Source organism: Periplaneta americana, chromosome 8, assembly GCF_040183065.1.
Source record: "Periplaneta americana isolate PAMFEO1 chromosome 8, P.americana_PAMFEO1_priV1, whole genome shotgun sequence".
Taxonomy (NCBI): domain Eukaryota; kingdom Metazoa; phylum Arthropoda; class Insecta; order Blattodea; family Blattidae; genus Periplaneta; species Periplaneta americana.
Genome location: NC_091124.1, coordinates 61,237,983 through 61,265,630, shown reverse-complemented (window position 1 = coordinate 61,265,630; position 27,648 = coordinate 61,237,983). Strand labels below are relative to the sequence as shown.

Sequence of the window (27,648 nt, the reverse complement as noted above, 5' to 3'; positions counted from 1 at the left end):
ATAATAAACCGTTGACCTTTTCCTATTGGGGTTTGAAGTGGGAAGTCAATTTCGTGATCATCGCTTTTCCAAACTTTGCTTTTCGTATGGTTCACATTAACCCAAGTTTCGTCTAGATAAATAACGGCGCGTCCAGTGGCGCGTAATTCTTTCATTTTTCTTAAGAATTTAAATCTCTTTAAAATAACATCTGACCTTTCCATTAAAAATTTTCTGCCTTGAGTATTTTTAACATACCTAAATTTCATTTTTTTAAGAATTTCTCTCAAACTCCATATGCTTCCAGTGAATAAGCTTTCCTTAATTAATGCGTCATTTATATCCTTCAAACTAGGCAAAAAATCAGTCCGATACAAGGAATAAATTACTCGTCTTATAGCGACGGCAGAAAATGAGTCAATTGCAGTTTTCTGATGGGTCCTGTTTGGGCGTTTCTTTCCTGGAGTTCGCAGAACACTTCCACTTTCTAGTGCCTCCCTTTGTTTTTTTTTAAATCCTGCTAACACTACAAGACGATATATCTGTCGCTGCAGCAGTTATTTCGATAACACCCGACGCAAATATTGTTTGCTTTCCGCATTTCAGTGCCTCATATTCTTCAGTAAAGAATTTGTGTACATTAATAACCATGTTCATACTGTCCGACTTCAAGGCTTTCCCACGTTTTCACATATTGCCTACCATGATTATTAAAAACAAGAGCACAACACTCATTACAATGTTTAAGATAACAGGGAAACCATGCAATTCCGAAAACATTTTGTTTAAATTGTGAATTACTGTATATTATATTAAATTGACACAACAAGACACACACTTACTTCACTATTCACTATTCACAAAATACTACTGAATAAATGAACTCCAACAACGCCAAGATGCCACTGAGAGACCCACTAATTGGGTTTGCAAAAGTGTGTTCTAGAAGGGCCAAGGGAGAAGGAGGGAAGGGAATTCCAAGAATTCTACAAAAGAAAACCTTTTCCCCCTTACATCTGTTGACAGTCGATAGACAAGGACCGCAGACAAGGACATTAGAAATCACGCCAACTTAACCCTCATGCACTTTAATGATTAGTATTTGTGAATTTAAAAATGGTGTCATTCTAATAATCTTATTAGTAATGTACACAGAACTTCATGTTTATTTCTTAGTAATAATGTTAATTTTACATATCTATATTTCAATGACATAACTTTAATTTTAAATCATCATGGAAGACCAACTTTCTTGGTGTCATGTTCGATAAGTATCTTAGTTATCTTTTCACATTGATAACCTTTGTAATGCTTTAGACTCAATAACGGGGGGCAAAGACTAATTGGGATTTCCCAGTCTCTGATTGGGTCAAAAACCCTAATGGAACTGATATTTAACCCTTGTGGTAAATTTCGGTGAAGTCTGGAGGGCCTAATTAGTCAAATCCACTCTCCTCACCTCCACGCTGGGGCCCCCTGGGATCTTTCAAGATGCGAAAGAGAGAGTGGTGTGCGGATAGCAATGGGAAGCTACCGCATTAATCTACATCCCAAGAAGAATATGATAAAAAATGGCATGATGAGTCTTTCCCTGGTAAAAAACTCCGGACGTAAACTATCCCCCCAATCGGATGTCCGGGTGGGGGATACTGGGGAAGGGCAAATCATGAGGCAATACAGTGAAGAGAAGAAAAGAAGATTGGAGAGTACAGCGCGGGATGTGAAGACTCCACAGTTACCAGGTAAGTTAGAAAACATGAAAGAAGCAATGAGAAGAAACAGAGTGGAAGTGATGGGAATGTCAGAAGTGAGGTGGGAAAAAGTGATGAGTTGATGAGTGATGAATAGGGCTCGGAAGTTGATGAAATATCATATTTTTTCTTATACATCAGAGATAATGCAGGATACAATATAAACTCTTTACACTTCAATGTGAACCAATACAATCTACTTTTATTTTACATTTATTTGCATTATTTTGTCTTTTACTGTTTTTAGGAATGTTCTACTTTTTGTTGCATTATTGCCCTATTCTTTTGAACGGACCTTTTTTACGGTGTAATCATAGTCTACATTTCAGAACCTACTGCAGATTGCGTCATGCAGAAATTTGCCTTATGGTTGCAACAACCTTAACTTCTGATCACGTGTGTGATGTGATTGTCCCCCATTCAATCCAACAGAACAAATACTTACTGCAGCCACAGTGCTCGCAGTTAGCATATTGTATTGTACAAGTAAAGACAGTATTGATAGAGAAAGTGCTGCTTCTATAGCAGTTTCTCAAGGCTTTCTGGCTGATCCTCAAATTAAGGGATGTCAATGTTGAGGTTTTCTCCGCAGTTTTTCCTAACCCATATAGAGCAAATGTGTCTTTATCGTGCTTGTTCTTGCACTTATTTATTTTATTCAGATGCCAGATAATAATAGCATTTGATAAAGAGTAGTAAATTAACGCATGAGAAAAGATTACTAGCACACGGGTTCAAAAAAAGTAAAAAATTACTTCATTATTATTGATTTACTGCATTTGTTAAAAGATTTCAGTATTCTATTAGCGTATAAAATGGACAGTTTCTAATAACATTGTAGGAGGAAGATGACTGTTTGTACAACAAAGATGCAGTTATAATACATCACATAAGTATTTTGGCATTATATTTAATGTGTTTGAAATTTGTTCCAAAAAACATAACAAGCGTCTTTCGAATACTTCCTCCAACAAAGCATTATACTTAAGTAAACATACAAACATGGCCAACATGCTGTCAATATTAGCATCAAACATCATTATACCGTAATAATTATTATGAAACAATTTACATAATTCAGAAGAATGCTCTCCAATAATTGGGACCACATTTCTAATTTCATTTACTTATTTACACACAATGTCACTGATAAATTTTCATATACTGCTTGTTTGAGGCTTGAAAGTAATGTAATTTTCCCTAAGATAGGTTACTAGCCTTATCGTTAGGTAGTCCAGTAGTGGGGCTGCCACTTTTAGCCTCTGGACAGGCTTGTAATGCAGCATTTCCTCTGCATTTGATGAAACAGTTATACCGCTGTGACTTGGTCGCCATTTCCTCGTTGGTAGAAACAGGGTGGACCACGGGAAGGTGAGGTTGGCATTTGGATAGGAGAGGCTGTATGTTTCGCGTCACTATCCCTTCTTCACCCCTTCGACCAGGAAGACCTTTAAGAAGACTGCTAGATGGGGCCGAAACAGGTCTACAGAGGCCTAATTCGTGAAGGATGATGATGATGATGATGATGATGATGATGATGATGATGATGAATTTTCATATATTTTAATACATCAATATATTTGTGATACACCCTCAAAATTAATCAACAAAAAATACAGAAACATTGCATTGAGATTAATGATCCACCTGCTATCTTTTTTAAAGTATCTGTGTTACACAGTTCATCAAACGAATTAATTTTGTCCATTTGCAACACTTAATTTGTTGCTGTTCAAATCTCCGAATGTACTTTGCCACTTGTTAGCAGGGTCCATTCTTGTTGAGGAATAAGATTATCTAATTGTTCCCGTAAACCTGGAAATAGTTTTAAGAGACATCTGTTTTAGGGCTATTCTTGCACATTTCATTCTCTGTCTCAAGAAACATGTACTAGATACAAATCTTTACTTCAAAGTGTTTAATATACGCAACTGAATGCTTTGTTGGCGTGAAAATATTTCATAGTATACGAGTAGCTTCCAGCCACATAACTTATCTTTTCAGTTGGAAATTTGAGAACTGTAATGTAACACACTCACGTAAAGCACTCTAGTAATTGTTGGTACACACAGAAACATAACATTTAGGATCCATCTGTAAATAAAAGAATATGGATGAATTTTTTAATAAAAGCCTAAACTTCTTTATTTCAGTTCTCTGAATTTATTTTTCTTAGAGGTTATGCCTATATTAGGAGTAGCTGTTACTACATGCTTCATCTTTTGATTCCTTTTCAGATTTTACTTCTATGATTCACTTATTGTTAATAGTTTAATTTGGTGACGTACATGTTGTCATGGTACTGTCCATCCAAGTGGTTATGTCACATGGTTGTCAAAACAGGGGAAATCACATGACAGTTACTTACTTAATGGGACCCTTTTCTTTAAATTATTTTAAATAGTTGTATAATATTATGTAAACTTCCAATTCTGTACAGCAAATATTTGCAGAAAAGAACCTAACAGCTCAGCCACTAGCCCTTACAAAGAGGACAGGAGAAACGAATGGGACAAACAGGGAAGAGATATAACCATTCGGCTGGACAGTACCTATTTATTCTCTTCATAGTTAGCAATCAGTGTATTACGAAGATTTCAGTTCAGAATTACACTGCCTTTTAGCTCGACATGATACAACTGGCAAGCCGGCAAAGCCGATGATGCCAGACGCTGCCACCCAGAGCTCGAGCAGCGACCACTTCAAGGAATCCAGCAGACGGTACGCCAAGTGGGAGAAGAAAGTTGGGCAGGAGGAGCTGCGGCATCTGCAGAAATTGGAGAATCGTCTTTTCCACTCCTCTTTGTTCATAGGTACAGTAACTGTTTACATTCTGAAGTAGAAGCTCTTTCGGCTATGCACAAGCAGAATCCCAGAGTAGTGCAATCAACTAGTCGGCCACTGTTGTTATTCCATTTCAACATGCTTGGGATAGGAACATTTAAAGTATAACTCAATTTAAGCCATGGCCCTTAAAATTAAAAATATTTTATTCTGATTTAGGCTACATTCATTCCCTTCACAAATATATATTGCAAATAGCAAGTGCTGTAATAAAAATAGCTGATTTGTCGGCATTTCCAGTGCAAAGGATTGCAGTACTCTGGATATCCACGGACTCTGTGAACAAGTTCAGGAGACTTGAATTCTTACTGGTAGCAAATAGGGCATTTATCCAGTGGATTCACTTGTTGAATTTGTCGCAGTTCGTAGAACCTGTTCTTAAATGTTTGAAATTAAAACAAATTAGGTTCTTGACAGAAAGGAAGAACATTAATTTAACATTTTAACACGAAATTCTCTAGTTTTTTTAATATAACAGTAAACATAATCACATTATTAAATTGTTGTTTCTTACCCAAGTGTGCTGGCAGTCAAAACAGGAAAACAAAATTGAGGCCCAGCTTGAAAGTGAAACAACTCAAAATTTAAAGTTTAGAGAAACCTGCATTTTGAAGCTTTATGTTGCTGTGAAGAATCAAAGGATCGAATAATTTCAAGGGAAAAATTGTTCCGGGGCCAGGTATCGATCGTGGGACCCTTCGCTTAGTGCTCAAATGCTCCACCGACTGAGCTATCCCAGGAACCATACACGACACCGTCACAATTCTTCCCTTTATATCCGCACAATTCAATGGGCTGAGAAGATGCCAGAACCCACCTTTGAATACACACAATTCTGTGTGACTTAGATTGTGGCTTTCTGTTAACATATCTACAGTAACGAATATATATTATGCAAATCTGGCTTTCAGGTAGAAGCTCCTTGTGAAGCAGACTTGAATTATTTCAAGGGAAAAATTGTTCTGGGGCTGGGTATCGATCCTGGGACCCTTTGCTTAGTGCACCAATGCTCTACAGGCTGAGCTACCCCACAATTTAAGTCACACAGAATTGTGTGCACTCAAAGTTGGGTTCTGGCATTGTCGGTGTCGTGTATGGTTCCTGGGGTAGCTCAGTCGGTAGAGTATTTGTGTGCTAAGTGAAGGGTCCCAGGATCGATACCCAGCCCTGGAACAATTTTTCCCTTGAAATTATTCAGCCTGCTTCACAGGGAGCTGGAAGCCAGATTTGCATAATCAAAGGATCATTTTACTTAATCCAAATTCAATTAATCATGTTTTACATATGCTTGAAGCTTTAGCTTCAGTTTTCTCAAAACTTTAAATTTTGAGTTGTTTCTCTTTAGAACTGGCCTGTCGATATTACTATGTTTGCAGGCTTGAAACTGATCTGCAATTACTTTGGCAGTCATCTACCAATATCCCTTTCTCTTTGAGTGCTAATATCACATACACAATTATGAACCATAATTTATTATTCAAAAACATAATTTAAATAAATAAATAGATTTTCAACTACAAAATACATTATTAACCACATTAATAAGATAGGGTAAAGATTGGTAATATCGTGATATGAGTAATATCGTGATAGTTGGTATGAGAATTTATTACAAGTTTACTTATCGAGACAAAAATCTGTTTTTTTGTGACAATGTATTAAGGACAAGTTCATGGACAAATTGCTGCATAAAATCGGTCCTTCTCTCGCTCTTTAAAACCATTGATTTTGATTTAATTTCTTCCTGTAACCACTACAGGTTGCCATTGACAAAGAGTACCATGATACAATAGAGTAAATGCCTTGAGGCTTAGTGATAAATTGTTGTTAGAGTGAAAAATAAACAATTTGAATTATATTGAAACACATGATATTAAACGAAGTAACATCAAGGAGATGCGAATTAGTCATGGTCCATATGTATGATGCCTGAAAATAGCTATTGAGCCTTTGAGTGCTGCAATTGTTAGATCTCTTAAAATACTTTTAAGCAGGCCAAAAGATTTACAGAAGTCGACTAGGAACCGGGGTAAGGGCCCCACGGGCTCCTATCATTAGTCCCATAATGACGATGGATTCCAGATGGTATTTGTCCTTATAAAAACTGATGGAAGGTTCATATATATTCCTTTTTTCCTCGTGTACTTCTTCTGGCTGGTGTTTGTGCGATTCGAATCTCACAGTAGGATCTATGATGTAACCTTCAAGAGAGGGAGGTTTAAATGCAATTATGTCAATTCTTCGATTACTGCCCTCACTGGATATGCCGTGTACTTCTTCATATAATGAATAACCTTTGTTCCTTAAGGCCGTTGCTATTATAGATCTTACTGTATGATGCCGCGCATTTCGTAGAAGTTCACTGTGTGGACAGGCCCCCCGGACATAGGCAAGGGTTTCAACCTCCCTGTCGCAACATCGACAGAGGTTACTGCCCAAAGACCTGCCAGGTACACTACACACAGCTGACACATTCGCATTCATCTTGATTGCATCCCTCCACTCACTACAGGAAAGACCCTTGTGATTCTGGATCCACTTATTGTCCAGGGTATATTGTTGGTATAAGAGCACGCCTTTGCCTTTATGTTTTTTTTGGCTCCAGTTCTCAAACGCTTTTTCTCTTAATACTTGCCTTACCTTTCGCGTATCTACAGTGCCGTACTTGTCCAAAATATTTGCTGATTCGGTGATATTGAGTGCTGTGAGACTGGATGTAATTTCTTGGGATAATTTTCTTGTAGCATGTAGGAAGGAATTATTGGATTTAAGCAATATCTTACATGCATTTATATGTTGTAAGTATAATTCCCATGCTGAACAGAATAAACCTAATCCCTTGAATCAAACTATCAAACATAGTATCACGATATTACTCTTATCACAATATTAACAAGATTTACCCTACTTCGTTTTCCTCTCTCCTACAATTTGTTATTCCATTTGAATGAAATATATTATTTCCTTCTTTTAAAGTATTGACAATTCATAGGAAATGGAATATTTCTCGAATTTTGGAAAAAAACATATTTCTCAACGTCTAATTACAGTAAATATACATTCTTCAATTCATTTATGCCTGATTTGAATTCGTGAAACATCGCGAAATCCGTATCAAGTCGGAAATGCGATTTTTTAAGCAATTAGCGAATTATGTGCGCGAATTTTCAATTTCTAATTTTTTTTTATTACAATTGATAATCGATAGCTGTCGCACAGATAAGGTCAATATTTATGTTTGCTAGTATTGCACAATCGATACTGAATCTGTTTTAGTCAACGTCAATGAGCTAGAAGGTTTTAATTCAAATACCTGGTCTAAATACACTCCTGACATCATATCTGATATATGTAGCAATGTGCGAGAATCGTATTGTAAGCATGGTAAGTGTTGTGAGCCTGCTGAATGCATCCTTAGTTCATATTATTTTGGAGCGTGTTGAGTGTGTTTGTTTTATTTGTTTATAGTGTCACACATAGGCGAAATAACATTATTGTGTTCCCGTGCAAGTGAGGCTACAAGAATGCTTAATAATAAAATAGCTCCAAGGTTCAGAGCTTTCCAGTATAAAAGGCATGGGTTTTATTGCACAGACAAAAGTACAGTCATGTGTAAATTTTGTAATTGTGAGGTCTCGTGGGAAAGAAGAGATACTGTTGAGAAAGATTTGAAGTCGGTAAAACATGTATCGGCAATTAATTTTCGCGAGGAAGATGAACAATCTCTTGTGCTGACTTCTATTGCCACTTGTTTTTGCAATGTGCAAAACAAAAAGAAAACTTGCGAATATCTGGGAAAAAGTGTTGTAAAGACTTTATAAAAACGAACATATTAATTTCCAAGCTCGAAAGCGAACAATGTGAAAATGCTGAAAAATTCAATTGAAAGCACCGATTTTCCCATTTGAAAATCCCACATTTTGCACTTTGAACTCAACAAAAAATTCCAGTCTCTAATGATTCAGAATGCTTTATGGTTGCTGGGTCGTTAGTAGTCAATATCATTTAAGCTGTGCTCATGTTTGAATCTAAATCCACACACCCATCACGTCTTCAAAAGGCTTGTTTTTTAAGATCCGATGCATGCGAGGTGAGAGACCATACTACACGAGCAATAGTGAGTGGTTTGTAAAGCTAAGAGGTGCTCGGTCAGAAGTGCATTCCACCTTGATTGTCTCAAATTCGGCAATCCTGAGTATGAGGCTTTTACATGAGGTGGGTCCTTCATCTTTCCATGCAAGAAATGTTTATCATCAGAAAGATTGTCAAGGGGTGACAGTACAAAAGTTCATGTCAGTTCACATCATATTTCAACCAAGCTATCACTGGTGAGAGAACAACAGGATGCAGTCTGCAACAAATCGCCTACCAAGAAAATTTTATCTTCTGAGAGAACACTAAGTCTGCCAGAGATAGAAACAGTAAGATTAAACATGCAATATACATTCAATACCCTCAGTCAAGTATTTAGTTATGTCAATATTCTAGAATCTGACATAAAAGATCTAAAACAGAACTCTTTACTTAAAAATTACATGTGTTTGCTAGTAGCTAACAGAAATTCTTCCAGTGCGTTGACATGGTAGTGTGGTCCAAAAAACCGAACTTTCAAAAATTCAAATTCCCACAAGGCTAATATCATGCATTAATGTATAAAACAAGCATAAAAAATTTCATTAAAATATTACCATTTACAAGTCACTCCAGAGCTGAGAAGTTTATAATGTGTAACACAGTAAAAGAAAAAAGTCAGAGCAGCTTTTGAAGGAGTAGAAAACTCTTATCGGTGTTTGGATAAAAGTTATAGAAGAAACTGTTTCTATTCATCTTCGTCAATGTCTCATTATACTTTCGGAACAGGTTGATAGTGTGTTCTGTCGTGTCATTTACCGGTACTACTTTCTTCTAAGAGGAGCAGTCACGAAGTTCCTTGAAAACCACTCTGTAGAAAGTCTGTGCAGGAAAGATTGAGATTTGACTCTTCCTATTTCAATCTTCAAATAAATAACTGGTTCTTAATGTTACAGGATTGTCCAATTTCAGGTTTTCTAATTTAGCCATGGTCTGTAGTCGTTGAGGAGTATCAGGTTTCTGTGGAGGCTGCAAGTTTGTCACTATATTTTCCTTTTTTGCTGGTTAAACGAATTGAGTCCGCAACAGACCACATTATCTAAAGCCTGTTTAGTAAATGATGATGATGATTATGATGATTTTTCTTTTTCTCTGTGGTCACTTGGTCATCAAAAACGCAACCAGATGCTCAGAGAGAAACCAAAGATGTTGGCAAATTGCAATAGTAGCCTATAATTGTGCTTTCTTATCTACAATTTGGTTGGGATATTTCTTATGGAGAGTAAGAAGCTTGATATCATTATATGGACTTTGAATACCAATAGATGCTTTGTTCCATTCTCTAATGTTATCTAGTGTCTCAGCAATGGCTCCAGCTACAAATACTGCTGCACAATCTGGAAGATTGACTCTATCCAAGGCACTGACTACTTTATATAACTCGAATATGTTTTTAGGGACACTAGGTGGTGAGGAGGGAACAACTAAAGCAGGTAATAATGTTGAAAATGAAGATAATGATTCAGACAGTCGATATTCATTCTCGCTATCAGATTCACTAGGTGATTAACATGATGAAGAGGTATCTATCTATCTATCTATCTATCTATCTATCTATCTATCTATCTATCTATCTATCTATCTATCTATCTATCTATCTATCTATCTATCTATCTATCTATCTATCTATCTATCTATCTATCTATCTATCTATCTATCTATCTATCTATCTATCTATCTATCTATCTATCTATCTATCTATCTATCTATCTATCTATCTATCTATCTATCTATCTATCTATCTATCTATCTATCTATCTATCTATCTATCTATCTATCTATCTATCTATCTATCTATCTATCTATCTATCTATCTATCTATCTATCTATCTATCTATCTATCTATCTATCTATCTATCTATCTATCTATCTATCTATCTATCTATCTATCTATCTATCTATCTATCTATCTATCTATCTATCTATCTATCTATCTATCTATCTATCTATCTATCTATCTATCTATCTATCTATCTATCTATCTATCTATCTATCTATCTATCTATCTATCTATCTATCTATCTATCTATCTATCTATCTATCTATCTATCTATCTATCTATCTATCTATCTATCTATCTATCTATCTATCTATCTATCTATCTATCTATCTATCTATCTATCTATCTATCTATCTATCTATCTATCTATCTATCTATCTATCTATCTATCTATCTATCTATCTATCTATCTATCTATCTATCTATCTATCTATCTATCTATCTATCTATCTATCTATCTATCTATCTATCTATCTATCTATCTATCTATCTATCTATCTATCTATCTATCTATCTATCTATCTATCTATCTATCTATCTATCTATCTATCTATCTATCTATCTATCTATCTATCTATCTATCTATCTATCTATCTATCTATCTATCTATCTATCTATCTATCTATCTATCTATCTATCTATCTATCTATCTATCTATCTATCTATCTATCTATCTATCTATCTATCTATCTATCTATCTATCTATCTATCTATCTATCTATCTATCTATCTATCTATCTATCTATCTATCTATCTATCTATCTATCTATCTATCTTAATCTAATCTAAATCTAATCTAAATCTAATCTAATCTAATCTAATCTAATCTATCTATCTATCTGTCTGTCTGTCTATCCATCGATCCATCCATCCATCCATCCATCTATCTATCTATCTGTCTGTCTGTCTGTCTGTCTGTCTGTCTGTCTGTCTGTCTGTCTGTCTGTCTGTCTGTCTGTCTGTCTGTCTGTCTGTCTGTCCGTCTGTCCGTCTGTCCGTCTGTCCGTCTGTCCGTCTGTCCGTCCGTCCGTCCATCTATCTATCTATCCATCCATCCATCCATCCATCCATCCATCCATCTGCAGTATGCAGAACCCGAATCACGCAAGTGAAGTGGATAGGTATTAGACATACACACAATTCACTTCTTCATACCGAGCTCTCTTCATTCATTCTTGATTTCTTTTGCAACTGTTTTTAGATCAGCACCTTCCATGCTACTTCAAAATGAGTCTTCTCTTTGCATTTCAAGAAATATCTGGTCCTCTTCGTTTCTAATCTCTTTCATTGCATGTGTCATAGCAGTATCAAACAACTAGCCCAGATCTCTTTAAAGTGTTTTGTTTTATTATATCACTTCCTCGCTGTCTAGTTCTTTTTTTTTTTTTTTTTTAGATTCAGGTATTTATCATATAGTTTGGGAAGTTTCTTAACATACAAAACTATTCACAGGGTTGGAATCCTTGCATTCTCCCTTTGGCCAATCTGTAACTATATAGGAGGGGCTTGTCTTTGTCCAAGAGATGAAACTGTACACATTGGAGCATGTCTAATCCACGTGGTAATCTTGCTGTCGACAATTTAGAAATTGGCTCTCCAAGGAGCCAGTTCATAGGGGAAGATCTCAAACTATTAGACATAGTCATTTACTCATACCTGATAAAATTGACATAAATTATTAGAGTGGAACGACCTCTAGATATCACTTCATTAACTTAAAATTTAAAACAGCAATTTGACTGTCAAGAGATAAAAACAAAGCATGTATAGCTAAGATCAGAACAACTTCAGTTTTTGCCATAGTATCATGGACCGCCCCAGTCCATGCTTATTTTCTTCTTTCATATTGTTGGACAGGGAACAGTAAATGTCGTAAATGTGTAGAAAATAGTGTAAAAAAACTCATTTGTAACTTGTTTTAGAATCACTGTACCTATTTTTGTCTCAGGCTGCCAAAAATGAATTATGTGGGAAGATTTTTTAAAGTTTTATATGAATAGCGATGTAAGTTCATAACTATGCGGGTCCAAGGAACAAATCTGTGATAGAAGTGAATAATAAGATAGGAAAATAGAACAATTAGATACTTGGAGTATTGACAGTCTACTGAAGATATCACTGTCTTCCCCACCATAGTGTGCAGGATAATTTCCACTTCATTCTTAACTTCCTTTCCCAAAAGTTGCAAACAGGCAAAGGGATTCATTGGACACAACATGCGTTCAGCAACTGATCCACTAAATCCTCAGTGTGAGAAACCACAAGCCTCGCACATCATTGCGAAGATGGTACAAGTGCCAGCTTGCACCTCACATGCATCGATTCTTAAAACCAAGCCTGTATTAGTGGTGGTAGAGGTATATGTGAGAAAAGTAAAATTGGTTCCATTGACTGATGTTTCGAAAGTGGTAAATGCTTAGTACATCACCCCTACTTCTTAGAAAAGCCATACAATTTTTTTGGTCCACGAAAAGTACTCGTCATTTATGGAAAGACTTAATCCTGCCACTTTCTGCAATGACATATTGTATTTTCCCTGGATCAAAGATACAATATGGCGTTGCTAGAAGTGGTAGTGATATGCTGAACATGTTATATTAACATGATGTAACAGTATGTGGTATAAGTGTGTATGCAGATGCATCTTCGGATAGTATAGTATTTCTTTTAAGTCCTTATGTGGAGCACAGGGCTACAACAAACAAGCGCTACTTTTTCCTATTTCTGGCTGGGGCATCTTGGGTTAATTCAAACAATATGTCGATATGAGCAGCTATTGAAAGCTAGTTAGTTGGTGTTGTTCTGTGGACTTCTTACACTTTATCTACCGATATTGTGTTGGAGATAAGAACGTTGGGAGAAAGTAAAAAAGATTCTGCGCATGCATAGAACAGCACTTGACCCACGATGCTGCATTTCCAGGAAACATCAGTCGTTTCTGAATAAGGAATACCTAAACACATGTATTTCCTGCTTCTATTGTTTTTATTTAATTTGTGTATATAGTATAATGCTGTATATTATACTGTATTTGTGCATATAATAGTATAGTAGATAGGACAATGTATGTGATATGATGTATCTGTAGTGAGGCAACCCTCAGCTACTGAGCGCACAGATGAAGTGTCAAAAATCTACTCCCATTCTTTGTGACGTGAGTCAGCTTTTTAAATTATGCAAGAACATGTTGAATTGCAGTTTTCCTTTATTTGTAGCTGTTTATTATTATGTTATTTAATATTTTTAAATTTGCGGTCATTAACGGAGAGAACTGATTGTTAAAAAATTAGAATGACACCACTGGATATATCAATGGATCTGCAGATGCGAGATACTGGAGTTGCGATGATTTAACCTTATGACCAGAGATTTCAACGTTGACTAAGAAGCTGAACAAGCATGTCCATAAGCGAAAGCTTTAATATTATAATTTCAAGTTATCATAATACACACTTCTTATTAGGAATTTTATACAATACAGGTCATTATGCAAGCAAAAAAGAGAGAGGGACTGACTTTATTTAGAAATAGATCTATGTAGATAAATTAACGTGGAACAACCTCAAGTGAAGTATTCATATCATGAAATAAGGTTATTTAATTATTATGTCTATTTACAATCCCCTTCTAGTTACTTTCTTCTCACTGCATATGGGAGGTAACTCGGGCATGGAGTTCTACCTTGGTGGCCCCAAAATGCCTTCATTGCATGTAAAGACGACACCTTTACACTTATAACTTTGCTCCAAAACATTCCTTCCCTCACATTCTTCACCACTTAACTGTAGGAACAAGCAAAGAATAAACACTTAGCTCAGTTGCCAATTCTTGAAGTCATTGTCATATTTTATTTCTGCCACTTGCATAAGAGTTGAGGAGAAAATGGGAGTTTAAGAGGGTTTCCTAATTCTAGGAAGAAAGGCTGTCATGTTTTGGAGCAAGACATGCCCTCACCATTATTACAATCTATAAAGTGTCACATTCCAGTACAGTGTCCCGAATTTTTCGCATTGTTTACATTGTGTGAATACTGGGTGAAAGAGTTAGTGACAAAATTTTCTCTGGAAAACTTTTAATTGCACAACTGAACAACACATGCAACATAGCATGTGTTAGTAGTCTACTGTAGTGTAACGTGTATTGTTATAATTGCAACTAACAAACAATAAAATTACAAAAATTGGATAAGCAATAAAAAAACCGAGCGACTTGGCAAAATGGTAGTGTTAGAGCCTTCGTATTTGGAAGGTCCTGGGCCCTTGGTCAGCCAATCTGATTGAGGTTTTTTTCTGGTTTCCCTCAGTCACGAAGGCACATGCTGGATTGGAAATTTACATACCATGATTCATGATCTCCTTAATCACCAATATCATAAAAAATTAAAACAAAATCTAAATCAGTTACATGAACGTAAGCCATCTATAACACACGACAATAAAAACAGAGTCAGAACAAAAGTACACGACCTACTGATATAGCCAAAGATTCTACACACGTGATATGACCACAGATGTTAAAATGTGTATAAATAAACTTCACAAAAAAAATTGCCAACTGGGAATAAGTAAAACAGAGAAAAGGTGGTTACGGGATTTTTAGGTCAGACTGGACAAATTTAATTTCAGTTAAAACTAATCACTAGTCAACAAAATTTAACCTTTTCTCTGTTAAAACAGTGGGTGATTCTAAGTGATTTTTTATGCTGATTGGAAATCTATTTACAGACCTTTTCCATCATCCAGGGTTTTAGAGTAATCACATGAAAAACATTTTTCGTGTCTATACATTATAGCAGATGGGTAGAAGAGAAAGTGACGTTACTTCCTCTAGTTCAGTGGTTGGTCGCCGAGTTGCGCTAGCTCTGTTTTCCATTACCAGTTTCAGGATGGCTATTTGAGCGAATGCAAAAGGTTTTTAAAAATAACCCATTAGGTAAGAATGTATTGTAGAGTACTTTGTTACAATATTTAACTTGTTTAAAAATGTAATATTACTGCATTAATAAATTGTGAGTTATACAACACAACCCTGAATAGTAAATATAATAATTAACCGAAAAATGGAATATTGTGCTGGCTTCAGCCAGAAATACGCAAAAAAAGTACAGCCTCGCAAAACTGAACATTTTTATGGCATTATAAAGTACGCATTGAGATGAAATTATAGTTTTTTTTATACATAAGAAAGAATGTAATGAAATAAAGGAGACACTTTATTTTAACCAATAGTTTTTATCTACTATTTAGTCATTAGTTGCAGTTGTATCTGGTTTATACATAATTCAGAGAAACAAGAAATATTCCATGCAATTTAGACTCATAAATTAAGCTTCGATATTATATCTATACTAATGTAAGCTTTGATCTTTTGAAATACCTAGGTTATTTTGTGTTTTGTAAAATTAAAACAATTTAGTAGTACTATATTAACTAGTTGTATGCTTATTGGAGAATATTAAATTAATGACTTTTCCATGAGATCTGTTACTTTCTCATATGCTCGATTAGAAACCTCTTATCGTATGGAAACGTAATAAACAAATATAATAAAATTGTAAACCAGATTATGTTCTGTTCATAGCAATGTAGTAATTTTGTATCATACTGGTTGAGTGGAAGAGAAGGCCAAATGGCCTTAACCCTGCCAGTTAAAATAAACCATTATTATTATTATTATTATTATTATTATTATTATTATTATTATTATTATTATTATTTAGCATAGATGCAAAGTAGAATTATACTGTACTTTTGTTACCGAAATAACTTTTACGCTAATTATGACTAAAGTACTATTATTAAAAATAAAATAATTAATAATTAAACATCTAGAGAATCCTTGTTAAATTTTTTCTGTCAGAATATATTTAAATCTGCAATCCCACAAGAATTAATATATTTCGTGAGTGCTCTGAATTGTCACTCTAAATAATTCAAGGGTTCTTTCTTAGGCAAACATATTCTTTGTATTGACAATTACATGTAATATATTTTCTAAAATCGTGTAATGCTAGGAACCTTTATACAGGGCAGAAGGGGGAGTCTTTGAGTTCAGCGTAACTGCAAGGTCGTTCATTCACCTTCTGAATTCTTTTGTATTTTCACTTCCCTCAAAACCATCACAGTTTTGACTCTAAAAAAGTATCGATTTTGAAAAACTCACACTAAACAGCTGAAATGCTGGTCTGGGGTTCATTTGCTGGAAGGAATTATGGTCAATATACCTAGACATAATTTTGGGCATTCAGGTATGGAGTAATGGCACATAAATGCACACAAGCGCAAGATTAGCTAAAGTGTTCTTCTGATTTTCGGGTGTCACATCCAATTAATTTTTACTCGGATATTTAATGATGTTATATCAACTACTGGATTATTTAGCGTCAATGGAATTGGTCATAGCCAGATGGTATTTGGTAAGGGTACATTGTTATGAGAAAGAATTAATGTCCTCTTGGTTGGATATTTCTCTTCTTTTCTTTTTTTAAGATATCGAGACAAGTTTGGGAAAATATGTGTTATGCCATATGGTTTTGGTCGCCAGTTCTTGCATGAAAGTTCTACCTCTTTACCGGCAATAATAAATTTATCGGCTTTTACAATCAAAACCGCAGAAAAATGGATATCACAGATATAAAAACGAGCATACAGTTTTCTGTCTTCGTGGAATTGCTCTACACCACTTCTGAAAAATAGTCTAGTCTTTGGGTGGATAAAGGATTCGTCTCTTCCTTACAGATTATATAAGCGGATTTACATCAAGAACAAAACAATTAGCTTATTACTACTCGCTCACATAAACGGCACAATAAAAATCACTCGAACACCACAGGAAATATCTCCTTAATTCCATAGCAGAACGAGTTCTACCTGCTCTGTCCAGAGTATTAAGAAGAAAACTGCAATCTTAGAATGATCGCCATGCCAATGTTTCGCTCAGTTGCCGTGGCGACACTAGGGGGTTTAAAAGTCCCATTAGACCATTGTCGAGCTACCACACTTTCTATTCTAAATGCTCTGATTATAGTATTATGATATCTTAGCTGAAATTACATTTATTTACTGACCTAAAATGTATGTGAAGTAGATTTTCGGCTGTACTTCAGTTGAGGAACATCTCTCTTCGTATCCAATAGTAGTCTGCCAACATATTTGGACACCATTTACCCTGGTAGCGCCTTTCCATTTCTGCGATGTCCTGGTGGAAAATCTCCCTGTGTTCTTTGCTCACAGCCCCTAGGTTTTCAGGGAAGAAATCGAGATGGGAATGCAGAAAGTGTATTTTTAAAGACATATTACATCCCTTGATCTTGTAGTTCTCAATGATCTCACTGACAAGTTCTCTGTAGTTCTCAGACCTGAAGTTTCCTAGAAAGTTTGTGATAACTTTTTTGAAAGACAGCCATGCACCTGCTTCTTGCATATTTAACTGGTTTTCAAATTGCGTATTTTTCATCAGTTCTCTTATTTGAGGGCCAACAAATATTCCTTCTTTTAATTTAGCTTCACTGATTCTTGGGAACTCATTTTTCAGAAAGATAAATGCACTGCCATCACGAACCATTGCTTTCACAAAATTCTTAATTAAGTCTAGCTTGATATGCAGTGGAGACAATAAGAGTTTTTCAGAACTTACAAGTGGTTGGTTAAGAACATTTTCTTGTTCTTGATAAAGTGACTCCCTGTTTGGCCAGTTCTTTTTTATGTAATGATTATTTTTATCTCTGCTATTCCACTTGCACAAAAAGCAACAAAATTTAGTATAGCCAAGCTGTAACCCAAATAAGATAGCTATTACTTTCAAATCCCCAGATATCTGCCAAGAAAAATTGTAGTAGATTGTAAGAGCTTCATATTCTCATCTATTTTGCTTCATACCAATTACATGGGCTAAAGGAATGGATGGATATTTGATTCCATTATGTAGTAACACTCCTTTAAAACTTGTTTTCGAGAGTTTATGAACAAATGTCAATCCTCAGGTTTATGCTCAACACCCAGTGACTCGAACAAATTCTCAACATCAATGCAGAAAACTAGGTCCTCTCTTTAGGAAACAAATGCTCAAATTCCTTTTGGCATTGGCGGAATAAATTTACTTTGGTGTCACCTTGCAGCAGCTTCCAACCTTTCAATCTTGAGGTGAGTAATTTTGTCTTGCTTTTACTTAAATCAAGATCCCGAATCAAATCATTTAAATCCTTCTGTGTTAAAAAGAGAGGTTCATATATAGTGTCATCTTCCACAAAATCTGGATCTTTCTGTAATTCATTCTGAACATCAGGAACACTTTGAATTACTTCAGTCAATGTTATGTCATCTGTTGGAGTTGGTATGGGAAGTCCTGGCCCATGAAACACTAGTCGAATTGCTGAATCTAAAGATGGATATTTAACAGTGTGCCTGGACTTAGAATTTATTCCAGATAATATATTTGTCAAGCAGAAGTAGCAGTCTGTCAAATGATCCTTAGGTTCGCGCCATATCATAGGGACTGCAAAAGGCATATGACGGCGAGTTAATAGTGTTACACATTTGACATAACAGATTTCTGGGCCCATGTCTTGTTCTGGTCTATTTTGTTGTTAAAATAACAGTCATTAGCTCTTCTAACTAAAGGAGTAAAATTTCACCTCTCCGCTTTTAAAGTGAGCTCACCACACATGTAACAGAAATTGTTTCTGTCATTAAGACACTTTCGAGACATGTTTCTTATACACTAAACACTTTATAATGCACTATTAGGTACGATATATACACTTCTATCACAATTCAATTGACAACGGAAGACAGCACAGGATTAACTTCTTTTTTTAAAGAAAGTGTCTATTCATCTGGGAACTTTACCTTATAATCACAGTTTTCTGAGGGAAATGCTATTATTGTTATTCGTGAATTGACAGACAACAATCACCAACAATAAGTCAATTGTTGACACAAGGGAATGAAATATAAATGTAAAATAGTCCTTCTAATCAGCATGTCATATACCACAAATGATAATAAACGGGAAAAAAATTATTTTTAAAATAAAAAAGAAATTGTGAGTGATGGAAAATTTCTGACTTCATATTTGGAATCAGCAGATGGCAATATATAAGAAACACCCGAAATTATTTATTTAACAAAATCATTGACCAGTGGACCTCAGAATGGCTCGAAATTAACACAGGAATAAAACGGGATTGCAGTCTCTCCCTCATTCTGTTTATAATGCACATGAACGCAATAATCTTCAGCAATTGAGACAAATGCGATATGATCAGTTCCAGATAAACAAATTTAAAAATAGGTTCATTGATATTGCAGATAATCTACTTTTAATATTATTTGCAATACTCTGTACATAATTTAAACATCATTGCAAAAAATATAACATGGAAATAATTACAGGAAAAAAAAACCAAAGTTATGCCCTTCTGGTGAAAATACCCTCTCCCTAGTAAAATATGTTTGGATGGCAAAATTTTAGAATGAGTAAATGATTTTATATTATCTTGGCTACAAATTAATATTTGATAATGATTTGGATAGTCTATAATAATCATAATCAAAATTGTAAAATACACCAACACTATGGAAATAATAAACAGGATAATGAAACCTTCCCTGATACAGAAAAGCACTAGAATACGCCTTTAACAAACCTTATACCCTGTTATGGTAGTGAGGCATGGACATTAAGTTGGATGGATGAAAGCATGAGATTTATGTGAAGAACAGCATAAGATACAAAATGGGACCATAAACGCAAATACGACATAATGGAAGAATTCAGTCTGGAATCATTCTATTTCATATAGAAATATCAGAACTGGATGAGCCATTCCCAATGTATGAGATCCCACATAATTCCAAAAGCTATGCTTCACTATCAACCCCAGGGGAAAAGATATCTGGGACGTCTGAAAAAGAGTTGGGGAGAAAATTTCTCTTTATTATGAGATTGTAATAGTCCACATGGCCTAATACTTGTATAGATGTTGATAATGATGATGATGATGATGATGATGATGATGAAGATGATGAAGATGAAGTCAGGTAGGTAGAGGTGTTTGGGAATACTTCTTGTTGCGCAGTAGCAAAATGGAACAAAAGTATGGTGTGGTTGTTTGGTTTTCCCACACCCATACTGCATATGCAAGGAATTTCCCGCCATCGAGTACAATTAAGGGAAAATTATTATGTGCTGACAAATAATAAATTCTGAATATTATTATTTTTACAAAATATGCTAATTTGGGGCTTTATGCCACAAAATACTGAAAATATGCTACATTACATGCTCAGTAGACCCTTATATACGAGAAAGCCTGAAATATGCGAAAATATGTACAATTAATTTTGAATATTCGTTCTTGCATCCATTCAAATCACGTATAAAATAATTTTCTATGACTTGCAAATGGACAGTAAAAATATGCAGTTCCATACGAATCCTCACCCTATTAATATGCCATACACTGAAAGCGAGTGAATGCAATGACTCATGCTTGACCACCATGTTTATTTTGTTTCTTGCAGATGAGATCGCACTTGGCATACCAGTGCCAGAATTCGGACTAGAGGCCATGCCAGCTGCCATAGAAGCCAGGAACCAAAATCTCGTGCCAGATCCCATGTTAGATCCTAAGCCAGCTGACATTCTAGCTGCCATAGAAGCTGGCAAGCAAGATCTCATGCCAGATCCCATGCTAGATCCTATGCCAGCTGCCATAGAAGCTGGCAAGCATGATCTCATGCCAGATCGCATGTTAGATCCTATGCCAGCTGCCATGCTAGCTGCCATAGAAGCTGGCAAGCAAGATCTCATCCCAGATCCTATGTTAGATCGTATTCCAGCTGCCATGCTAGCTGACATAGAAGCTGGCAAGCAAAATCTCATGCCAGATCCCATGTTAGATCCTATGCCAGCTGCCATGCTAGCTGCTGTGCCAGTTCACATGCTAGCTACCATGGCAGATTCTGTCCCTGCTGCCATGCCAGATTCCGTACCAGCTGCCATGCAAGATCCCATACCAGCTACCATGTTAGCTGCCATGCCACCACCCATGTTAGATCCTATGCTAGCTGCCATGCCAGCCACAATGTTAAATGCCATGCCAGATTCCATGCTAGCTGCCTTTCCAGTTCCCATGTTAGATGCCATGCCAGTTTCCGTCCCTGCTGCCATGTTAGCAGCCATGCCAGATCTCGTGCGAGGCGCCATGGTAGATTCCATGCCGGCATCTTCATTGGAACATCTACCAGCAGAAGAAGATGTGGAAAGAAGAACGAAGGGTTGCTGCTGGCCCTTTATAAGATATGTATCTTTTAGGCTTCGTCGTCTAGCTGCCATAGAAGCTGGCAAGCAAGATCTCATGACAGATTCCATGCCAGCTGCCATACTAGCTGCCATAAAAGCTGGCAAGCAAGATCTCATGCCAGATCGCACGTTAGATCCTATGCCAGCTGCCATGCTAGCTGCCATTGAAGCTGCCAAGCATGATTTCATGCCAGATCCCATGTTAGATCCTATACCAGCTGCCATTGAAGCTGGCAAGCAAGATCTCATGCCAGATCCCATGTTAGATCCTATGCCAGCTGCCATGCTAGCTGCCATAGAAGCTGGCAAGCAAGATCTCATGCCAGATCCCATGTTAGACCATATGCCAGCTGCTATGCTAGCTGCCATAGAAGCTGGCAAGCAAGATCTTATGCCAGATCGCATGTTAGATCCTATGCCAGCTGCCATAGAAGCTGGCAAGCATGATCTCATGCCAGATCCCATGTTAGATCCTATGCCAGCTGCCATGCCAGTTCCCATGCTAGCTACCACGGCAGATCCCGTCCCTGCTGCCAAGTCAAATCCAGTACCAGCTGCTATGCTAGATCCCATACCAGCTACCATGTTAACTGCCATGCCACCAACCATGTTAGATCCCATGCTAGCTGCCATGCCAGCCCCAATGTTAAATGCCATGCCAGACCCTATGCTAGCTGCCATGCCAGTTCCCATGGTAGATCCCATGCCGGCATCTTCATTGGAACATCTACCAGCAGAAAAAGATGAGGAAAGAAGAACGAAGGGTTGCTGCTGGCCCTTTATAAGATATGTATCTTTTAGGCTTCGTCGTCTAGCTGCCATAGAAGCTGGCAAGCAAGATCTCATGACAGATCCCATGTTAGAACCCATGCCAGCTGCCATACTAGCTGCCATAAAAGCTGGCAAGCAAGATCTCATGCCAGATCGCATGTTAGATCCTAAGCCAGCTGCCATGATAGATGCCATTGAAGCTGGCAAGCATGATCTCATGCCAGATCCCATGTTAGATCCTATGGCAGCTGCCATAGAAGCTGGCAAGCAAGATCTCATGCCAGATCCCATGTTAGATCCTATGCCAGCTGCCATGCTAGCTGCCATAGAAGCTGGCAAGCAAGATCTCATGCCAGATCCCATGTTAGATCATATGCCAGCTGCTATGCTAGCTGCCATAGAAGCTGGCAAGCAAGATCTTATGCCAGATCGCATGTTAGATCCTATGCCAGCTGCCATAGAAGCTGGCAAGCATGATCTCATGCCAGATCCCATGTTAGATCCTATGCCAGCTGCCATGCCAGTTCCCATGCTAGCTACCACGGCAGATCCCGTCCCTGCTGCCAAGCCAGATCCACTACCAGCTGCTGTGCTAGATCACATACCAGCTACCATGTTAACTGCCATGCCACCAACCATGTTAGATCCCATTCTAGCTGCCATGCCAGACCCTATGCTAGCTGCCATGCCAGTTCCCATGGTAGATCCCATGCCGGCATCTTCATTGGAACATCTACCAGCAGAAGAAGATGAGGAAAGAAGAACGAAGGGTTGCTGCTGGCCCTTTATAAGATATGTATCTTTTAGGCTTCGTCGTCTAGCTGCCATAGAAGCTGGCAAGCAAGATCTCATGACAGATCCCATGTTAGATCCTATGCCAGCTGCCATACTAGCTGCCATAAAAGCTGGCAAGCAAGATCTCATGCCAGATCGCATGTTAGATCCTAAGCCAGCTGCCATGCTAGATGCCATTGAAGCTGGCAAGCATGATCTCATGCCAGATCCCATGTTAGATCCTATGGCAGCTGCCATAGAAGCTGGCAAGCAAGATCTCATGGCAGATCCCATGTTAGATCCTATGCCAGCTGCCATGCTAGCTGCCATAGAAGCTGGCAAGCAAGATCTCATGCCAGATCCCATGTTAGATCATATACCAGCTGCTATGCTAGCTGCCATAGAAGCTGGCAAGCAAGATCTTATGCCAGATCGCATGTTAGATCCTATGCCAGCTGCCATAGAAGCTGGCAAGCATGATCTCATGCCAGATCCCATGTTAGATCCTATGCCAGCTGCCATGCCAGTTCCCATGCTAGCTACCACGGCAGATCCCGTCCCTGCTGCCAAGCCAGATCCACTACCAGCTGCTGTGCTAGATCCCATACCAGCTACCATGTTAACTGCCATGCCACCAACCATGTTAGATCCCATGCTAGCTGCCATGCCAGACCCTATGCTAGCTGCCATGCCAGTTCCAATGGTAGATCCCATGCCGGAATCTTCATTGGAACATCTACCAGCAGAAGAAGATGAGGAAAGAAGAACGAAGGGTTGCTGCTGGCCCTTTATAAGATATGTATCTTTTAGGCTTCGTCGTCTAGTTGCCATAGAAGCTGGCAAGCAAGATCTCATGACAGATCCCATGTTAGATCCTATGCCAGCTGCCATACTAGCTGCCATAAAAGCTGGCAAGCAAGATCTCATGCCAGATCGCATGTTAGATCCTAAGCCAGCTGCCATGCTAGATGCCAATGAAGCTGGCAAGCATGATCTCATGCCAGATCCTATGTTAGATCCTATGGCAGCTGCCATAGAAGCTGGCAAGCAAGATCTCATGCCAGATCCCATGTTAGATCCTATGCCAGCTGCCATTCTAGCTGCCATAGAATCTGGCAAGCAAGATCTCATGCCAGATCCCATGTTAGATCATATGCCAGCTGCCATGCTAGCTGCCATAGAAGCTGGCAAGCAAGATCTCATGCCAGATCGCATGTTAGATCCTATGCCAGCTGCCATAGAAGCTGGCAAGCATGATCTCATGCCAGATCCCATGTTAGATCCTATGCCAGCTGCCATAGAAGCTGGCAAGCAAGATCCCATGTTAGATCCTATGCCAGCTACCATGGCAGATGCCTTCCCTGCTGCCATTGCAGATCCCGTACCAGCTGCCATGCTAGATCCCCTACCAGCTACCATGCTAGCTACCGTGCCACTACCCATGTTTGATCCCGTGCTAGCTGCCATGCCAGCCTCCATGTTAAATGCCATGCCAGATCCCATTCTACCTGCCTTGCCAGTTCCCATGTTAGATGCCTTGCCAGATCCTGTCCCTGCTGCCATGTCAGCTCCAATGTTAGCAGCCATGCCAGATCTCATGCGAGCCACCATAGTAGATCCCATGCCGGCACCATCATTAGAACATCTACCAGCAGAAGAAGATGAGGAAAGAAGAACGAAGGGTTGCCGCTGGCCCTTTATAAGATCTGTATATTGTTGGCTTCGTCGTCTTTTTTGGGGTAAGTAGTTATAAATTTTATGTCTAAGAGCCATTTCCAGATAGATCGCCCTTAGCGTGTTCCTATGTTTCCCTGACCATTTGTTCATAGTCAAGCAATTCTGTTAGAATAATTTTAGATTATGTGCACTCCTTAATGTTACCAACTATTAAAACTTTCATTTTGTTTGGCGGCATTTTATCTTGATGTGCTAAAAATATGTCTGATAACATGCTCCGTCCCTTGCTTCCACCCAATGAACAGTGAAAGATAATATATCAACAATATATCAGATCTATTTGCTTACCTTAGTACGGTGTTTCTCAACTGATGGCTTGCGTTCTCCTGGGTAGCCTATACTTGAACAGTGAAGTGATAGGTCCAGTTTTCTTTGTCCATAATAAAGGTGCTTAATTTAACACTTTACATATTACTAATATTCATTGAGTTAATCTGTGCATTACGTGTTAGAAACATTGTATGATAATGTTCATGACAGTTTAATAGTAACTTTTTAATGGTTGTTACATGATAAAGTAACTTCACTGTTTATTATATTTATTATGGGGGCACTTAATAAATAATAAAATCTAAGTGAGCACAGACACAATACAGTCTTAGAAAGTACTTCTGCCACCTATTAGCTGTATCCATTCCTGTTGAGGAATAATATTATGTAATCATTTCCGTAAACCTGGAAATAGTTTTAAGAGACATCTATTGTGGGGCTATTCTTGCACATTTCCATCTCTGTCTCTAGAAAAATGCACTAGATTCAAATTGTTTACTTCAAAGTGTTTAATACACACAACTGAATGCTTTATTGGTGTGAAAATATTTCATGCTATATGAGTAGCTTCTAGCCAAATAACTCATCCTTTTCAGTTGGAAATTTGAGAACTTTAATGTAACACTTTCACTTAAAGCACTCTAGTAATTGTCGGTACACACAGAAACATAACATTTAGGAGCCATCTGTAAATAAAAGAATATGGATGAATTAATTTAATTTTTTAATAAAAGTCTAAACTTCTTTATTTCAGTTCTCTGAATTTATTTTTCTTAGAGGTTATGCCTATATTAGAAGTAGCCGTTACTACATGCTTCATCTTTTGATTCCTTTTCAGATTTTACTTTTATGATTCACTTATTGTTAATAGTTTAATTTGGTGACGTACTTGTTGTCATGCTACTGTCCATCCAAGTGATTATGTCACACGGTCGTCAAAACAGGGGAAATCACATGACAGTTACTTACTTAACGGGGCCCTTTTCTTTAAATTATTTTAAACAGTTGTTGATTATTACGTAAATTTCCAATTCCGTACAGCAAATATTTGCAGAGAAGAACCTAACAGCTCAGTCACTAGCCTTACAAAGAGGACAGGAGAAACGAGTGGGACAAACCGGGAAGAGACATAACCATTCGGCTGGACAGTACCTATTTAGTCTCTTCATAGTTAACAATCAGTGTATTACGAAGATTTCAATTCAGAATTACACTGCCTTTTAGCTCGACATGATACAACTGCCAAGTCGGCAAAGCCAATGATGCCAGACGCTGCCACCCAGACCTCGAGCAGTGACCACTTCGAGGAATCCGGCAGATGGTACGCCAAGTGGGAGGAGGAAGTCAGGCAGGAGGAGCTGCAGCATCTGGCAGGATTGGAGGATTTGCTTGTCGAATCCTTTATGTTCATAGGTACAGTAACTGTTTACATTCTGAAGTAGAAGTTCTTTTGGCTATGCACAAGCAGAATCCCAGAGTAGTGCAATCAACTGGTCGGCCAGTGTTGTTATTCCATTTCAACATGCTTGGGATAGGAACATTTAAAGTATAACTCAATTTAAGCCGTGGCCCTTAAAATTAAATATATTTTATTCTGATTTAGGCTACATTCATTTCTTTTACAAATATATATGGCAAATAGCAAGCACTGTAATAAAAATGGCTGATTTATCGGCATTTCCAGCGCAAAGGATTGCTGTACTTTGGATATCCACGGACTCTGTGAACAAGTTCAGGAGACTTGAATTCTTACTGGTAGCAAATAGGGCATTTATCCAGTGGATTCACTTGTTGAATTTGTCGCATTTCATAGAACCTGTTCTTAAATAATTGAAGCTAAATCAAATTAGAATCTTGACAGAAAGGAAGTACATTAATTTAACATTTTAACACGAAATTCTCTAGTTTTTTAATATAACAGTAAACATAATCATATCATATTATTAAATTGTTGTTTCTTATCCAAGTGTGCAGGCAGTCGAAACAAGAATACAAAATCGACGGCCCAGCTTGAAAGGGAAACAACTCAAAATTTAAAGTTTAGAGAAACCTGCATTTTGAAACTTTATGTTGCTGTGAAGAATCAAAGGATAATTTGTTGTTGTTGTTTTCTAATGCCAGGCATTTGACAATAAAGTCATTTGACCTCTTGCACTCCAATATTTTTCAAAGATATTGTCATGGTTAGCCACTGACGCACAGATTTTGAGATGTTTTGAATCCATTTCTTGATTTGAGTTGCACAATGGACAGTTAGGAGACTGATATATTCCAATTCTATGCAGATGCTTGGCCAAACAATCATGG

The 27,648-nt window shown here is 37.4% G+C and overlaps 1 protein-coding gene across 1 annotated transcript; it reads left to right on the top strand.

Moving 5' to 3' along the window:
- Positions 1 to 1,328: 1,328 nt before the first annotated feature.
- On the top strand, positions 1,329 to 26,964 carry LOC138704746 (proline-rich protein 36-like). The gene is made up of 4 exons (XM_069832920.1): positions 1,329 to 1,721; positions 4,355 to 4,543; positions 21,009 to 25,073; positions 26,566 to 26,964. Exons 1-4 carry the CDS (start codon positions 1,502 to 1,504, stop codon positions 26,781 to 26,783), a joined length of 4,692 nt encoding a protein of 1,563 aa, XP_069689021.1. The 5' UTR covers positions 1,329 to 1,501; the 3' UTR covers positions 26,784 to 26,964.
- Positions 26,965 to 27,648: the final 684 nt, after the last annotated feature.